The following is a 17,982-nucleotide window of genomic DNA, read 5'->3' as shown; positions in this document are numbered from 1 at the left end:
CTATTTGCTATTCAAGCAGTCTGTTACACTGAGTGGAAGAGTTGAAGAGTAATAGTAGAAAACAATTGAGTGAAAGAGAGACATTTTCAGGGATACAGTTGCTTCTGATCAAAGAGAACCCAGATTTGTGCTCACTGGAGCAAGAATGAACAAAAAACTGCGATCAGTAAGCACCACAGAGAATTTTTGGATCCTGTAAGGTGCCATTTTCTTAAACACTAATTAAAGGAAATAAAAAGAAGGCACATTTATGAATGGATAGACCTGTAGGTTTCTCTGCCTGTTAAGAAGCAGATAAGCACAGAAGTTAAGAAGCCAGGGTCTATTGGTACTTAGGAAGATCTGCAAGTAAATGAATTCAAAAGAGAAAAGATACTAAGCCATTCCCAGCATGACAGTTTGCTAACACTAAAGGAAGCTCTCTTAACTGCAGTCCTGAACTACTGCATCAGCATGGCACTGATGGGCTCTGAATTAGTGTCCCCATCTCTTGATCTTCTGTCCTTTCTGCTATGTACAAAATAAAGATCTCTGGTTTGCTCATCTAAAGCACCCCACAGTGTCACCCAACAGTGTTCTTGTCTTCCTGACTGCAGCTGTATGTCAATTAGGAATGCTTCATGTGCAGGCTCTCCTAAATCCTTCTCCTGAAAATAACTCATAAGATTATGTCCTTGCCTTCCCTTCAGTCTTATGATGCTGCTGAGCTACCTGCAGAGTCTTGATGAGAGCTGCCCTTTCCCTTTGGCTTTCCAGAAATTCCCCCCATGTAGAGCCTGCTCTGGAGGGCAGCATCACTGCCGAGCTCAGAGAGCCTCCCAGTGCCATGGTTTCAGGCCATCACATGATGCTCCCTTTCAGGCTGTCTAGACTAAACTGTGGCTGTGAGTGAGCAATGCTGATGCCTGAATTTTCAGCCCATGAGAGAAATGCCCGTCCCTGGTGAATTGCTCAATATGCAGGAGGAAAAAGATGCCCAGTTCCTCTGCTCATTCCTTCCAGCAGAGCAAAGAGGGGGGGAAAAGCAAGCTGCCCTTGTGCAAGAGCCTTTTTCACTCTTCTCCAGACTCCTCTCTTGTCCTTTTTGCTGCTTGACTGACATGGAGAAGTTCATGCACCTCTTCTTGGTCTTTTGGTCAGGTAAGAACGCGCACTTGGCCTTCGGTTTCAGCTAACAGATAGGGTAAAGGTTTGGGGCAAAGGGTAAAGGTTTGGTGCAAAACTCAGTCTCTGCCTGCACCTTGTATGAAATTACTGATAAAGCTACAGGAAAAGACTGCACAGGTCTTGAAACACAGAGGCTTTTTCCAGACACAAGGGTATATTCAGTGTAGCCTGCAGTTCTTTGGAAGACCAATACAATCATTTGCTATGGATATGGAGTCTTCCTGCCTGTCTTTGCACTGCAAAGTCCAGTGCAATGCAAGCACAGGTAACCTGAGCACTGCAGTATGTCTTGCACTCAGTTATACTGCAGGGATGAGAGACTCCTTCCTCAGAGTTTGCTTTTCCCCCTGCATTTAACAAAGGGCCAGTAGTGATCCTTTTCTCATAGGGATGCTTTTGAGTCAGACCAGGAAATGCTGCTGCCAGAAGCCTTGTGTGCCTAACTGCAAAATCCTAGCTGTTTGGATTTGTAGGGCTTTGAATGTAAATTGCAGCAGCTAGGATTCAAGAGGAGGAAATTAAAACTCAATGAAGGGGACATCTCTGTTATTTTGGGCACTTGACTATTTTCAGCTTGGAAAGCAACGTTTATCTGAAATGAGAAATGAGGCAGAGGACCCAGCTGGCACTCCCAGCTGGCAGCCTTCTCTCTCCAGCCACACTTGGGAGATCTCAGATACTTACAGCATTGCACAGAAAGGCAACAGATTCAGGCTTTGGGAGCACAGAAACCCATCCCAAAACTATGAATGAGTTTGGAAAAAAAGTCCACTAGATTTCCCTTAGCAGCACACAGCAAGGGAGGAGGAACACAAACAAGAAGTGATCTGTCAGCACAATTGGTTGAAAAGGTAATGACACAAAGTTTTCCACAAGAGCATCAGCAAAACTTTAAATGCCATGATTCTGATCAAGGGATTCTTTTTTTTGCAATGCTGTTTCTATCTAAAACAAAATCAAACAACAAAACCCTGAGGCTGTTGCAGGAACTGAAGGTGCAGAACTGGAAGCAAGGAAGGGGCCACAACAGATATAGGAAATGGGGTTAAAATGTTTAGAGAGATTGCCCAGGACTGGACTGGACTGGACATGCAGTGAGGTAAGCCTTGACTGGAACAACTCAGTGGAGAGACATGTCAAGATAAAGACTTGTAGGTGTTGGATACTTGGAGCAAACAGATCCATTTTTATGCTTTCTTCTGGTCAGGGCTGAAAGATGTTCAGATTTCTTATTTTACAATTCATTTAGAGTGGCTGAAATGATGTTTAGAACTGTCATTAAGAGGCTCAGCCAGCACAAAGTCCTCACAAGAGCCTATTTTTTCATTTACTTCTGCTTTGTCATTGCATGGTTTCACTGAGTTTTTCCATCACAAATACCACGCTGCACTTCTCTCTGGAAGTATTAATAGCTCTGACTGTTCCCTCTGTCCTTCCCCACCACAAAGAGGAAGGAAAATTAGGAATAAGGAACTACTGCAAAAAAAAAAAGCCACATGGTCAAAGAGCAGTTGTCAACATGATTAAAATCAGTAGGCTATTAAAAGATTGGGTGAAACAAACTGCTACAACCCTGGACTAAGAAATTAGGAGTGGGATTAAGAAGTAACCTGCTGAAGAGCTAGCTGTTTGTAGGTGGCATTTCCCAGGGTTGTGTTGTTTCCCTCTGGCTGTGTAAAGTGCTTTAAAATGGACATGAATTTCATGGGCATTTAGTACAAAGGAGCTTTTCCGCAGCAGAGGGTACTCTAGAGCCAAATCTGCATCTATAAACATATGTGGAAGGGCTGAGCTGAAGGCCAATGCCTGAAGCAAACTGCTTTGCTGCAGCTATATGCAAGTAAGCAGGTTGGAGGTTGCAAGGCAGGGGTGTTACAGCAAGACCAGCCTAATGAGAGTGCCACAAAACCAATTTGTCATTATTGGGTCAAGCTGTGTTTTTATGAGCTGCCTTGTAAAAAAAAGCTTTTAAAGATCAAGACAGCTTGCCTGATGCCAACTCAAATCTACCTGAATGCCCAGTTCCATTGCTCCTCAGGACCTGAGGAACATGCAAGTTTATATTTAATCCTCCAATCATGCTGACAAAATGCTTTCCCTCTCTGGGCAGGAACCCAATGATTACAGAAAGTGTGATGTGGCTGAGCTGCAATCTGGAGCAGTCAGCACAGGGCCAGAACTGAAGGCAAGGACCAGAATTTCCTGAGCTTCAGAAAACCTGCAAATAGTAATGAAGCTGATACCTACTCCTTCCCTCAGGCCCACAGACAAGAAGAGCTGCCCAGAAGGAGCCAGATAACACATGTCACAAGGATCATTACAGACATGTTTGAAGAAAGGTTGAACCACGACTGAATGTGAGCACGCTGTGTCTTTCAGGGGGGCAGCAGGCAGGTGACAGCCCTACAGCTGTCATCAGTAGAGCTGTAAAAGATCACAGAATCAAAGAATCTCAAGGGTTAGAAGGGACCTCTAAAGCTCATCCAATGAAACCCCCCTGCCACAGCAGCACCACCTAGAGTAGGGCACACAGCTGGGTTTGGGATGTCTCCAGAGAAGGAGACTCCACAGCCCCTCTGGGCAGCCCCTGCCAGTGCTCCCTCACCTCAACAGGGAACAAATTCCTCCTTGTGTTTCTTTGGAACCTCTTCTGTTGCCCCTTTTCCTGTCATTGGCCATCCCTGAGCACAGCCTGGCTCCAGCCTCCTCACACCCACCCTTTACACACAACATTTAGCATAACCAGAGAGGTAAGGGACAGTTAGGAAAGAGACTTGGCTCATCCTTCTTCCTCTTCTCCTAGCATCCTGTGCTGCAGAGAACATCACTGTGGTGTATGGAATGGAGGGGGGCACCATTTCTGTCAACTGCACCTATAACCCCCGGCAGCAGCGGTGGAGGGAGAAGAGCTGGTGCAGGCAGATGGATGAGACCAGGTGCCAATACGTGGTGCGCGCCCGGCGCTTCTGGCTGCCGTTCCTGAAGAACAGCAATGGCACCACCTCCATCAGAGACAATGTCCATGAAGGGGTCCTGACAGTGACCATGAAGCATCTCAAGAAGCAAGATGCTGGGTTGTACCAATGCAAAACTGACTACCTAGGGGAAACAAACACCTTAAAGAAGGTGCAAGTGGAAGTGCTGACAGGTATGTCCTGGGGCTCGGAGTTTCTTGAGTACCTGAGTTCCTACTCAGATTTCATGTGTGTCTGCAAGTGCCAAGGCCTCACATTTACTTTTGCCTTACTCTGAGGAAGTACTTTGTTTCATTGCCTCGTTTTAATTCCTGATTTATAGCAACATGACCTCACTCTTACAGGAGATCTAATCCATGTCGTCCCCTTACCACTCCCCAGATTTAGTGGTTGGACTCAATGATCTGACTCTATGATTCAGTGATTCATCTTCCCACACACAGCCCAGTGCCCAATCTCAGTTTTCTATGCCTAGCTGGTGGTAACACCAGTGAATATCACCCAGAACCATCTTCAGACTGAACTGTTCTGTTTTTATCAGCAGCTTTCCCGGAGACTCAAATGCCAGAGGAGCCTCGTGCTGTGGGGAGTGTCTCCAGGTAAGCCACGTCCTCATGCTGTGATCTCTGGTCTTCCTAGGACTAAGACAGATTAGCATCAGCAAACCCATTTGAAGCTGAGAGGAATGCCACCACAGGCATATTCTCTATGACCATTCCTAGAGCTGCTCTGTGGTTTCTAAACCACAGGAGACGTATGAGTGAAATAAGAAAAGGCTGAGGGAACTGGGGCTGTTTAGTCTGGAGGAGATTGAGGGGAGATCTTATTAACCTTTATAAATATCTAAAGGGTGAGTGTCAGGAGGTTGCGACATCCCTCTTTTCTATAGTAGCCAGCAACAGGACAAGGGATGATGGGATGAAGCTGGAACACAAAAAGTTCCACTTAAACATAAGAAAAAACTCTTTCCCTGTGAGGTGAGGGAGCCCTGGCACAGGCTGCCCAGAGGGGTTGTGGAGGCTCCTTCCTTGGAGGTCTGCAAGACCCACCTGGACATGTTCCTATGCAACCTGATCTAGGTGACCCTGCTTCTGCAGAGGGGTTGGGCTGGATGATCTCTAAAGGTCCCTTCCAACCCCACCATTCCATGATTCTGTGATTCTAAGCAGCAGCTTTATCCTAATCCAGAAAATGCAGTGCTTCAGTGCCAAGCAAAGTAACTCCTGCAGATCACAATTTGTGAGATAACCTATTACAGTTGTTCTAACCTCCCAGGGTCTCTTGTGTGCAGACAGGAATAAGAGTTTCTTTAAAGGTTGTGTCATTCCCTTCATTGTTTTATTTATGGTTCCCCATAGCATCCCTCCTGATGCTGATTTCACTGTCTTCTATATCATTGCTGGATTCCTGCTTACTAAGTTTGTGGTGGCTCTGCTGGTATTTATCATCGGCAACTGCAGGAAGAACAGAGAAACAGAGCAGAGGAACCCAAGCTGGAATGAGCAGCAGGTCCTTCCTTTCACTGATGACCTTACATACTATGGAATCAGCCCCTCTTGGGAGAGCACTGCTTAGAGCCAAAACCAAAAGGAATCCACAGAGAAATGAACACCAAGCATTTGCAGGCAAAGCTTTGCTACCTGCTGTAGGAAAAGGATTGCCTACTAAACATAGGTATCAACGACCCTGTCACTCCAGAGAGTGAATGTCACCATCTACCATCTCTTCTCATTGGCACTGACCAACTTTTTCCAACACATCTGAACTGAAAAGCTGCTGCCTGTAACACCTGAACCTAATGGAAGAGGATGAGATTGAGGGCCAGAGGGAAAGAAGGAACATGAAGCCTTTCTGTCAAAGAGATTCAGCACTTATCTCTGTGCAGAGATGCTTCCCCATGCATGGTAAAGGTGAGAGAGCTCTGCTTACTTTTTCCCCAGCTTATTGAGAGTCCAGAAAAAAACTTTGCTGCTCTATACAGCTACTGGCAAATGCTTTGTTATAAATAAACCTACAATACACCAGTGACTGTAAAGGGAAGTTCAGGTAACACATCTCAGTGACCATGCATTGAGAAACTCACAAACACATCCACATAATGTAACATGGAAGGACATAGTTCTGCCTCAGATGTCCAAGAAACCTCCTGATTCATTGCAAATCAGTGTTAAAGAACTAATAGCTTTCTCCAAGGTGTCCTGAGTGTCTCTACAGAACGCTGGGATGCTCCCCCAGAAGTGTGACATATAACCAGAGTGAAATGGTTTGCATTGAAAGCCAATGTTATTATTTTTCTAGAAAGCAGCTTTTTAACTGAGACTCCTGGCTAAAGACTGAAGCTTTTGACAACACTTCTGGCAACACAATGCTCTGGTATCATCTCCAGTCACTGCCAGTAGCTGCACCAGGCAGTTATTCCAGATACTCATCCCTAATATGATTCCACCAGGGTCTGAACTGAGACCCATCAACTCATGTCATCTCAGAGCAAAAGCAGGTGAGAGACTTCCCAAGGTGATGAAGACTAGATCCCAAAAGGTACCTTGGACAGTGTGGATTCTTGGTGAACAGCCACCATGGAAAGCTGTAAGGAACTGCAGAACATAACAGAAAGGGCTGTGAAGTCTACATGCCACTCTGAGATGGCTTCCTTCTTTCTCAATGACTTTGCAAGAAAAGAGAAAGAACTCTCTGTGTATTTGTATTTCTCCCTGTATTTTTTCTACCTTCTCAAGGGGATGTTACCAACATGTGATCATGGTTCATCACTCCCCAAAGTGAAGCTGCCTTTAGCTTTCTCAGGAAGACCCCAAACCCCAGGGCATTCACACCTCTTTTCCCTGCACTGCCTGCAAAGCTAAATAAAATCAAAGTGATTATTTGATCTAGTGTGGATTCATGACAAAGAGCTACAGTACACCAGATCACACTACACCACCCAAAGAAGTGGTAACACTTAAAACATGCTAATGTGTCTATGATGTGCAGGAATGCTCTGGGTAGGTTGGCACATCCAGTCAGCTCTATTTAGCACTGTGCAGAACCACCAGCCCCAAACCAGATCTGGTCAATTAGTCCGTGCACAGACACCCACCACAGCAGCTGTACTGACCCAAACCAAGCCTCAGCATTCCTGAGTGGTACTGTGGTGCCCAGCTAGATGTGCTTTAAGTTAAGGGGATCACAGCTCTAACCAGGAGATCTGCACCCTACACCTGTAGCTTGTTGAGAGACCTCAGGCAGGGCCATCCACTGCCTCTGAGATGGCCCAGTCATGGCTATTCACCTCTACACAGGGCCTTTGAGAAGGAAGGATATAAAACTTAACATGTAAGTGCAAAGCAGCAATGAGGATGAACACATTCAACTGAAAGCTGCTCTGTAATCTGTCAAGGGAGCACTAGAGACCAAAAATGCCTTTCTTTTCCAGCCACACAGCCTGATTGCTAAATATAGCTACCTAGACAACAATATATTTAAAGTGAAAAAGCAGCCAGTAACCATTATGCAGCCTTTCCACCCAAAAAGTAATGTGAAGATTGTGGTTAAAAGATATTCTCAGCAATTCCAGACTGGCATCATCACTCTAGGCAGCAGCTGACTGCAAGTGACAGAGCAAATTGGCTTCCTCTGCAACAGGAAATTCCTCAGTGATAAAGAAGCTCTGAGATACAGTTTTCCCTTTATGCCCCAAAACACTTTCTGCTTCAGGATGGGGGGGTTTCCAGCTCTGCTGCTCTTGTTGGCACTAGCAGGTAAGGCTCTTCATTGCTCCTAGGAACTGCTCTCTGTGCTGTTGCATACATTGCACACTTTGACTTGCTTGAGCACTCATTCAGGCCATCTAGAGCCAGGCACAGAATGAGATTCCCTTAAGTCCATGAGAGGAGGAAACATTCAGCCTGAAATGCACTTGTTTTAATGCTACAAGCTTTTGGAAGCTCATTTTTGTTTATAGTAGTGTTCTGTTTTGTCCAGAAACTGAACTTCATGGTGGGTTGTTTGGCAATCTTTGCCCTTCTGAGACCTTTCTCTCTCACTGTTTCAGTCTGAAATCACCTGGCTTATGCCTTTTCCACCTTTGTGGGCAGGAAAATCTGAGTTTGTTGCTCTCTCCTGGTACATCATGGGTCAAGCATTGTAACAGACAGGCTGGCTGCTGTTTGCTTTCTTATTGCAAATAAATACTGAGTCCATAAAGGGGAACAATAGGAATAAAAATTGAAAGAGCAGTGGCAGTAAAACTAAGCATAGATGTTTATTTGGGCAAACCTGCAGAGTTAAATTACTCTTCTCAGAGGCTCAGCTGAGAGTCCCAGTGGTATAATGTAAGAAAAAGCTGCACACTAAGCTGTGACTGGTTGTAGTATCATGTTCTTCTTTCTTTAGAAGTATTGTGTATGGCAGGAGGGGACACACAAGTGTTTCTGCACACACAGGGAAAGTCCCCCAGAGCTAACTGCTATGTGATGTGCACAAGAATTTATAAGAGAAGAAATTTTGGTGCAAAGAGCTGTCAGCAAAGTCTTGTCCAGTCCCAGCCTTGAATTGCCCTCTAAAAGAAAGGATTAACCTTAACTGTGCACTGCATCGTTCAGTGACCTGATAGACTTTGGTTCTCTATGATCTTGACAGCACTTTGAAGGGAGAATTCTGACACATATCAGTGTGGGGTGATCTGAAGAATATTCTGCTGCAGAGAATAGGGATGGTGGTTTCACTTGGGGCTGAGCTGGGAGGTCAGCAGTGCACCAAGTGGGAGACAGACAATATAAATCAAGAGTGATGTGTCATTTCCATTTTTGTTTCACAGCAAAAGGCACAGAGATCCAACCAGAGGTTATCAAGAAGAGGGTAAAACTCTATTATACAGTTCAACATAGAAGCACAAGATGTACTGATATGGATTAGTGGCAGAAGTAGCCAGGAAATTATTATTGCCATGTGGAATTAAAAAGTCTGAAAGGGGAAAAAAACAGAAGAAAATCACTATTTTATGGATTACCATCAAAATCAATGATTTTTGTAGGACTGGATTAAGCCAAAATAAATGGGCTTGGGACAGAAAGATCTCCAATAAGTTGAGGGAAGCCAAGAGACAATACTTGCTTTTGCACAACATTTTCTGTTAAAAGTGCTTCAGTCAAAACCTTTCAGACAGAAAAGCTTTGATCACTTGTGTAGAAGCATGAGATAGAGCAACACCACCTGTATAAGGCATAAGTATGCTAAGGTGGCTCCATGTCCCAGCAGCTGGGAAATCTGACAGCAATCACAGCTCCAGAACCTGCTTCAGCCCATGTTCAGGAAGGGCAGCAGTAACCCAAATTTCCCATCTGCTACCTGAACTACATCTCCAGTGATCACTCTGCTCACACTGGGGCTGGTTACCTCCTTAGTGTCTGCAAGTTCTCCTTGTGCTGGTGTCAGCTCTGTTCCTTTGCTGGGTGAGATGTACCCTGCCATGGAGACTGGTTTGTTCTGTCTTCCCCTTCTAATGCATCATCATTCCATTTTCTTTAGAACTTGTAAGGCTATTTGCAGAAAAAAGGGAACTCCCTGTCCCTCCATTCTGTGACAGGCAACATCAGGACACTTCTAACATTTTATTTGGTGCAAAATGGTGTCCTGAATTAGATGTCAAGCTGTTATCAGAGGTAATTCTGATCAAGGTATCGTTAAAGTAGGAAGGACTGAGATGATGAATGACTTCTCATGGAACATGATTAAAGTGTGGCTGAAAAAGCTCCAACTTAATGATTCAGGAGAATATCATCTTGAGAGCCATTTCCAGGAGAGAAACAAACTACTGAATAGGATCAAGCTGGAAGTTTTGGGTGAGTTAATCAAAGAATTAATGATCTTCTAAAAGTCAGCAATTTCTTACCACTTGACAAGAAAGATTACAGGTCAATGTTAAAGAGCTCTCTTCTGAGCTTGGAAATTTCCTGAGACACAGATCATTCCTGAATGTCTTATTTTTAAACAGATTTTTGAGACATACTAATGGTAGAAACAAATTGCAGCCAGCTGGTGGGGGAGAGTCTGGCTTGGCTTCACTGACTAAAAGCATGGGAAAACAAGAAGATATTTAGTGGAAGCTTTGATATTTTTCTGACATGACTAAAACCTGTGTATGGGAATCACATAATGTATCTTTTTTTCTAAGATGCCTCCTTTCTAGTAGCTTTCAAGTGCCAAATAAGCAATTCAGTTTTCCCATTGTTCTCTAAACCAGTCTGAAGTTTCATGGCTGACTTGTATCTTCCACCAAACTTGTCCCCTGCTGGAACTATCTCCCTTTGATTTGTCACAGCACCCAAACTTGTAAGGAAAGCCAAAACTAAATATCATTTGTCCTTCTGCCCATGATATAATCACCAGCACAGGCTGGGGGTGACCTGCTGGGGAGCAGCTCCAGGAGAGAGACCTGGCAGTGCTGGGTGAGAATAAACTGCCCATGAGCAGCAACGTGGCCTCGTGGGCAAGGCCAATGGCAGCCTGGGGGCAGCAAGAGAGTGTGGGCAGCAGGGCCAGGGAGGTTCTGCTCCCCCTCTGCTCTGCCATATCTGCTGAGGCCTCATCTGGAGTCCTGGGGCCAGTTCTGGTGTGGAGGCTCCTTCTCAGGAGATTTCCAACCCCACCTGGACACGTTCCTGTGTGACCTGAGTGAGGGGGTTTGCTTTAGCAGGGGGTTGGATTGGATGATCTTTAAAGGTCATTTCCAACCCCCTCCATTCTGTGATTCTGTGATTTCCAAAGTATCATGCAATTAAGTATCAACTATTTTGCAAGAATGGAAAAAAACACCAGAGGACCACAACCCAAAGGGAAGAAAACTGGAATCACAGTGTGTCTGTTCTTGTCTTACTGGCTACTTACTAGTAGCTCTCTGGCTTGGCCTACAATTGATCTTTTCATTTAGATACACTGATAATAGATATTATCCAAGAACACAAACCTAACTTTCTTTTACTGGTAAGTAACACAAGATGAATTTTCCTGTGCAACACCACAATTTCATAGCTGAGCAGGCAGGCAGGCAGGACCACTCTCCAAACTTGCAAAGCAGGATTTTTTTAGCATGAGAAAAAGTCACCAGAGATGGATTGATGTGGGAAAATCACTTGTCTGTCTTTGTTTTTCAAGGGCAAAATTGGAATCAGGACAAAGATTTAGATACCACTTCATTTCCCTCTGAGAGGGGGGATGTTGCCAACCCTACAGATGACAGCAATAAGGATCAGAGGTAAAAAACAAAGACTACCAGACTCTCAAGTGTAACACTCCGGATGCACTGCAGGATTTGAATAGTGGTGGAACAAACAACTGGAGCATGTGCACACAGACACACAAAGAGGCTTCCCCTTCTCCCCAGTAGAGTTTGGTTCAGGCTCCCCAAGTCCCACGAAAAACTGTGAAGGTTCCTTTCAGTTTCAGGTGGGGCTTCTACTGAAGATGCTCAGTTTCACTATGTTCTTACTTTCTACCTGGTTGAAAAAAGGACAAATTTAGGGGCCATGAAATACTACAATGTCTCTGTCTTTTCTACAAGCAGAGCAGCCTAAACTCAATCCCAGCTAAACAACACAGCATGTCAGACAAGACTTATACCCAGGCCTGATCAGAGGTGACCCTATTAATGACCCTGATCAAAGACAGACCATACTGCATCCTGATGAGAGATGCTTTTGAACTCTGGTAGCACTGCAGATGACTGCAGGAAGAGAACTCAAACTCAGTATGCCCCAGGCTTGCCAAATGCCAAAGAAAATACAGTTGGGATAGATCCTCTGTGGCTGTAGATCAGTATTGACCTCATGGTTCCATGCTTGTTTAAGGATAGAAGGGGGAGTATTTGCAAGTTGAATTTTTGTCCTGGAACCCTAAACCATTTTCAAACACACAAAATCTCCTCCTAAATTAACCTGGTCACCTCTGGTGCTGTAAATAGTAATGGAGATATCATGCTTTTCCCTGCAGGACTCTCTATGCTCTCATGGTGCTGAGTTCCTTCCTGCCAACAGCTGCTCTGATTGCTGCTGGCACACTCCTCATCAGCACTTACATCAGAAGGAAAAGGGCAGGTAAAGCTCCCTAATCCACTTGTCTAGTTTTCCTGCCCCTGCACTCTGTTGTCCCACCACCCAGAATGTAAGGAATGTCTCTTCATGGCAATCATTGTCCAGACTGAGCTGAGAATGAAATGCAAGATATCAGTTAAATCATGGGGTAAAGATGGTGGTGGAGTCATTTTTAAAAGGAAAAGCTAAAGTTGTAGTTTTACACTCAGAGATTCTGTCCTTCACAGCAGGAAAAACGCTGGGCTTTGGCAGGCATCCTTCTGTCAGACAAGCAGCACTGCAGGTAAGACATCACCAGAAATCCCCCACTCCTGGTGCTTTGTTTGATCTCTGTCCTGCAGAGACACTGGCTCTACGTTCCTCACTCATGGGCATTATAAAGCATGCAGTGTCCAGCATCCCACAGTGGATGTGTGCCATGCACTCCAGCTAGCAGACCAAAGCCAGATGGCTGTCCTTGTTGATTGCCTGACACCTTGTTGCAAAGCAGACACAGCCTAGCTTGGTTATTTGAGTAAGCCATAACTCCTCTGCATATTTTTGTTTATAGTTCTCAGAAAAAGAAATGTAAGAGCAAATATATAGTTTTGACAATTAACTGGCCTTGAGCCTCCAGTAACATCACCAAAGGTTCTCATCAAAGGAAAACTTTGCTAGTTGCAGTGGCTCTACATACTGAGTGTGTTAACAGTTGCTCCTCCATCCTACCCAGTCCCTTAAATCTCAGAAGCAGAGTTTTGTGTGAGAGAAATGTTCTGAACTTCTCTGAGTCCTCATTCTCTCTTCTCCATTTTCATGATAGGAGGAGAACCAGCTGTGGCTGTAGATGAACTCACACTATTATTCAGAAGCAAAAACAAATGCTGAATTTCTTTTTAACTTCTCATTCTTGTCATTTTTCAGAAGGATGAAAGAAACAAAGCAAACAGAATGCCAGAAGGGGAAGTGAATGATAATTCAATATATGCTGTCATAAGGCACCAACCTCAGCCAAAGCCTCAAGATGTTATATATGTCAACATAGAGCCTTCACCGAAGGTTTACTTCCATGTTCAAGAACCACCAGGTAATTCAGTTTCCTCAGGGCCTGTGGAATATGCTACTGTGATCTTCAGAACCACAACTCCACACTCTGCAACCGAAAAGAGAAAACAAAGTCCATTTAAACAAAGCAATCCTGGGGTTTATTCACAGAATGCTGCTGAACTGCACTTAGAAACAATCCCTCTGTAACCAGTTGCTGAAGCTAGATGTGTACAGGGTGTGAGGCAAAGCAACTGGAAGGATGAGTCAAATGGATACTCAAACCTTCCCTGAAAAAAAAAGAGCTGCACTTTCCTAACAGCTCACATCACAGTTCAGCTATTGGTAAGCAAATCTAGTGCAAAGCTATGATACTTTGATACCAAATTGCTTTGTTGTTAAAGGACAGGCAACTATAAACCCAAATACAGGAAACTGCTCCTCTCTGGTAGCCACTGATAAGGGTGCCACAGTCAACAAAGGGCTGTGAGATATGGCAATATGGTGCTTCCTTTCAGACTTTCCTCAACAGCTCACTTACATACTCATTTATAAAACATTCCTTATTGCCACTCAGCAAAATGGTAAAGGATCTGCTTCATTTGAAACAGAGAAGTGGTTTCATGCACCTGATGTGTTTTAGTAACCAGGGGTCTTGTTGAGAAACACTTGTCTGTTATGGTAGAGAATGTCTTCAGCTTGAACACACAGGTGTAGAAGTTACACACTAAGTTAGTTATTTATAGAGCTTTACAAAGAAGTAGCTTTGTATTTCCTTGCCTTTGGTGCTTGTTGTTATTCATGCCACACCCAGGCTGCACCATAAATCCACTTTATCATAAATGATGCATATTTTGATCAAACTACTGATTCCTCTTACGGTGAGGATCTGTGCAAAACATCCATTAGGGGTTACAGGCAAATCCTCAAATCTATCTGACTGAGATTTTCATCTTAGTTCTGGGAGTTCTGGGTCTGAGGATGCTGGATCTGTGACCTGATCTAGGTGGGACCTGCTTTGGCAGGGGGCTGGACTAGATGATCTCTAAAGGTCCCTTCCAACCCCCATCATGCTGGGATTCTGTGATGATTCCATGAATATGACACAAATATGGGTTTATTCTTTTAGTATTAAGATTGCAAGAAGACTTCAGCCTAGGTATGGGAAGTGGCATGGGAGGACAGGAATGTGAAAGAGCAGAGAATATGCCCATGAGTCATATAAACACCACTCTGGCTGGGAGTGCTTGTACAAGTCTGAGAAGGGGAGAGAAAGAGGAACTTCTGTTGACTGGTTTGACGTGGCTACATGATAGCAAGCTTTGTCCCATTCCATCTGAGATGATTTTGTTCCTCTGTTGCTAATTCTCTGAAAATAAAGCTAGAAAAAACCCACCATGATAGCTAAAGAAATAAAACTCTGGCTTCCTGAACAGGCTTGATGGCTGCATTCATCACTTGTGCCCCAGCTTCCCAGTTTCTGTCCTTGCACACAGGAATTGATCATTCCTGCATTGACCAAGTTTGGAAGGATTTACTGACTGACACCTTTGTGCTTTGGTGTGGAAAGTGAGATGTGAAAAGTGTTGCTGTGGGGACCATTAAGGTATGAAATGATACACAAACAGGAGAGACAGATGGTTAACTTCATAGGCTTCAGCATACAAAGTCAACTCTTTATTCAGCCTCTTTGAAAGCACTTAAAACCTTTGGAAGCCTAAATTCCTCATCTGGGTGCAATGGCATAAACAGTGAAAGTTCTGGGAGCTTCAGATCCTCAAGTAATAGAAGTGAAATAACTGACTTAATAGAGAGGCTTACTGGTACACACTTCTTTCTGCCTACAAAGCTGAAGATGATCTATCATCTTATGATGAATTGGAGGGTGTATCTAGGGACAGCTTATCTCTCTGGATGGCATCAGTCCTCTGTCACGAGATGTAAAATTGCCTGATTTAAAATAAAGACATAAGAAATAGTCTCAAATCTTTCTGAATTTGCAACACCTTACAGGTATTGTCCTTCTGTGCAAATGATGATTTGCTAGTAGCTGAACCATCTACAATGGAGGAAGAATGATAAGTCCCAGTTTAAATTGGCATGTTTGGAAAGCATCAGCAGCCCATTCAATCTATTTCTGTGCTGCTCAGCTATGCAACCATTCAGCAGCCTCTGGACATCTGGGATATTACAAACCTGGTCACATCTTCAGATAAGCCCGACAGAGACAGCTAGTTAGTGACCTAGTTCTATATTGGCTGTTAAATAGTGGTGTAGACATGTCTCTGGCTAATGTCTCAAATGTCCTCCCAGTTTATCTTTCATTTGATGGTAGCAGGAAAGAAAGTTGCAGCGTTCCAGGAACTTGTCAGTGTAAAAGGATACGAGTTTTTTCTGAGACTGAGGCTATTAGTCAATACATTCTGCTCCAGTGCCTCCAGACATCTCTGTCCTACAGGACATCTAGTTAAAACTCATTCCAAATCTAAACATTCTCTGCTGCCCATGCTGAAATAACTATTTGTTTCTTCTTTGCTCACTTGGAAAGCAGTTAACTGTTTTCGTCTCTCATAGAAAGTAAATAAATAACCACATGACTAATGGCTGGGCACCTTCATCTGTTACCTGCTGTTCCCCCTCTGCTCTGCCCTCATGAGACTGCATCTGGAATGCTGTGTCCAGTTCTGGGCCCCTTCCCTGTTGAGGTGAGGGAGCACTGGCAGGGGCTGCCCAGAGGGGCTGTGGAGTCTCCTCTGGAGACATCCCAAACCCAGCTGGATGAGTTCCTCTGTGCCCTACTCTAGGTGGTGCTGCTCTGGCAGGGGGGTTGCACTGGATGAGCTTTGGTGGTCCGTTCCAGCCCTTGAGATTCTGTGATAAGACCAGAACAATCATACAGTAAAATCATACCTAGGGATTCTGCTGAAGAGACCACAGTACTCTGTGCCTCCAGCATTTCTGCTTCTTGTGATTGTTGCAGAGCTGCTGGCAGGGCAGTGACAGAAACCCAAGCCAACTTTCCTCAGGGCTCACACTGACTGCCAGCCTGCAGGGGCTTGGCACCACAGAACAGTCTGAGTTAGCAGGCCAGGTCCTGTACGTTCAGAGGAGAAAAAGAGCCATCCTCAGGAGGTATTTCCAACCAGCAAACCTATCTGGGTGCTCTGAGCTGCCTGCTGGAGGAACTTCTCTCTGTGGGGATATGGGGACACCTTCCTCCTAATTTTGGCACTTTACATAAGTGTTATTGTTATGTCCCATTATAACTGGCATTAGGAATACACATCCATTTTGCATTGGAGCTCTGGGAGCACTCCAGTGTAGCTAAACACATCTCATCCACTATTTCCAAGCTGTTTTACAGCTTGTGTAAAGATGTCACTCACAGTTGGTTCATTTGGAAAGCACTATAAAGGCATCCACTGCTGAAGAAAGAAACAGAGTAGTGTTTGGGGTAAAACTTGCCTTTTTTTTTGCTGTTTGATGCCAGCCAGTGACATTCATGTGTGCTTTCAACCTCTGCTAGCAATGGGTTTCTTTTGCACCAGAGGGCAAAGCCACACCCCCTAAACTGCAGTTCTGGCCTCTGATCTTTCAAGAACAAAGCATCTATAGCTACAATCATCTGAGAAGTTCAGTGAATCCCCTTCTCAAAGAGTGCTTACCCCAAAAACACTGGAAAATAAAAGGCAGAACATGTTTTGCTTTTCTCTATGGTTTTAAAACCCAAACAGCTTTGCAAACTGTAAACACATACAGGCTGTTTCCACAGTACTGTATCATACAACCACTTAATACCACTACAAGATTGCCCAACAGTGTGGGACCTCAGGCTTGATAAAAGTATTTCTGTTATCAGAGCAAATGTTTAAGTTACACCACTGCTGAGAGATCCTGAGCAGCATGCGTGGAGGAAACAGCACGCCTGAGAGGGATTAGCAGGCAGACATGAAAACTGACTGCTCTTAAACCTTTCAAAGCCTGTCCAATCCTCTTAAGAGGAAAACTTCCTTTTTTGTCAAAACACAACAAAAAAAAAGCTCTAAGGGTGTTCTTTCAGTCATATTTGGCCAAAAAAAGATAATGCCATGATACTTGGGAATTTGGGGACAAGAAGGATTCGCCTTCCTGGAAGGTGATCAAGAATATAAAGGAATGAATGTCTAAGATAGAAGAGTATTTGGGTAACAGGAAGTTGGATTGTTATCTCTTACACTTATGCAACCCTGTAGATATGCCCTACGCCCATAGGACACTCCCTGTCAGCTACTGTATAATCACTGGATTCATCTGCATGGCCTTTTGGGGATATTTATTCAATGCTATGAATCCTACAGCAAGCATGCAAGCAGACTGAAACATCACCCAGGCCTGCTGAGCATGACACAGACACCCAGGAGCTGGCTAGCTACAGATGGGTATAGTGTGACTACTGGGCATCCTTCTCTTCATTATTAGACTAGTAAATGCTTTTGTTCAAGCAATAATTACAGTACATCCTCTTTCACTGAATCCCAGCACGGTGGGGGTGGGAAGGGCCCTGCAGAGCTCATCCAGCCCCAGCCCCTGCTAAAGCAGGTTCCCCTGGCTCAGGGGCACAGGAACGTGTCCAGGTGGGGTTGGAAACCTCCTGAGAAGGAGCCTCCACACCCTCCCTGGGCAGCCTGGGCCAGGGCTCCCTCACCTCAGCACCAAAGGACTTTCTCCTGGTGTTCCAACTTGTGCCCATCAGC

General features: G+C 44.5%; 1 protein-coding gene and 1 pseudogene across 2 annotated transcripts; both read left to right on the top strand.

Annotated features, from left to right (window-relative positions):
• The first annotated feature begins 949 nt into the window (after nucleotides 1–949).
• Nucleotides 950–7,026, top strand: LOC104556061 (triggering receptor expressed on myeloid cells 2). Of its 2 annotated transcripts, none has more exons than XM_010199760.2 (4): nucleotides 950–1,140; nucleotides 3,971–4,315; nucleotides 4,687–4,741; nucleotides 5,501–7,026. In XM_010199760.2, exons 1-4 carry the CDS (start codon nucleotides 957–959, stop codon nucleotides 5,715–5,717), a joined length of 801 nt encoding a protein of 266 aa, XP_010198062.2. In that variant the 5' UTR covers nucleotides 950–956; the 3' UTR covers nucleotides 5,718–7,026. The 2 variants fall into 2 exon arrangements, with proteins under 2 accessions (XP_010198062.2, XP_061869612.1); XM_062013628.1 differs by having other exon boundaries at nucleotides 4,684–4,741.
• An 801-nt stretch (nucleotides 7,027–7,827) lies between these two features.
• LOC104556064 (uncharacterized) lies at nucleotides 7,828–15,814 on the top strand (annotated as a pseudogene).
• The last annotated feature ends 2,168 nt before the right edge of the window (nucleotides 15,815–17,982 follow it).

Source organism: Colius striatus, chromosome 22 (genome assembly GCF_028858725.1).
Source record: "Colius striatus isolate bColStr4 chromosome 22, bColStr4.1.hap1, whole genome shotgun sequence".
In the NCBI taxonomy this organism is placed as follows: domain Eukaryota; kingdom Metazoa; phylum Chordata; class Aves; order Coliiformes; family Coliidae; genus Colius; species Colius striatus.
Note: the sequence above shows the minus strand (reverse complement) of the source record. Positions and strands in the feature narration are given on the sequence as shown.

What these genes read in the sequence shown, in the direction of transcription:
- LOC104556061 (XM_062013628.1), top strand. Translation starts at nt 957, where the DNA reads ATGCAGGAGGAAAAAGATGCCCAGTTCCTCTGCTCATTCCTTCCAGCA. An exon ending in CTTCTTGGTCTTTTGGTCAG is followed by an intron (nt 1,141 to 3,970) that starts GTAAGAACGCGC and finishes CTCTTCTCCTAG; the next exon opens with CATCCTGTGCTGCAGAGAAC. An exon ending in GCTGTGGGGAGTGTCTCCAG is followed by an intron (nt 4,742 to 5,500) that starts GTAAGCCACGTC and finishes GGTTCCCCATAG; the next exon opens with CATCCCTCCTGATGCTGATT.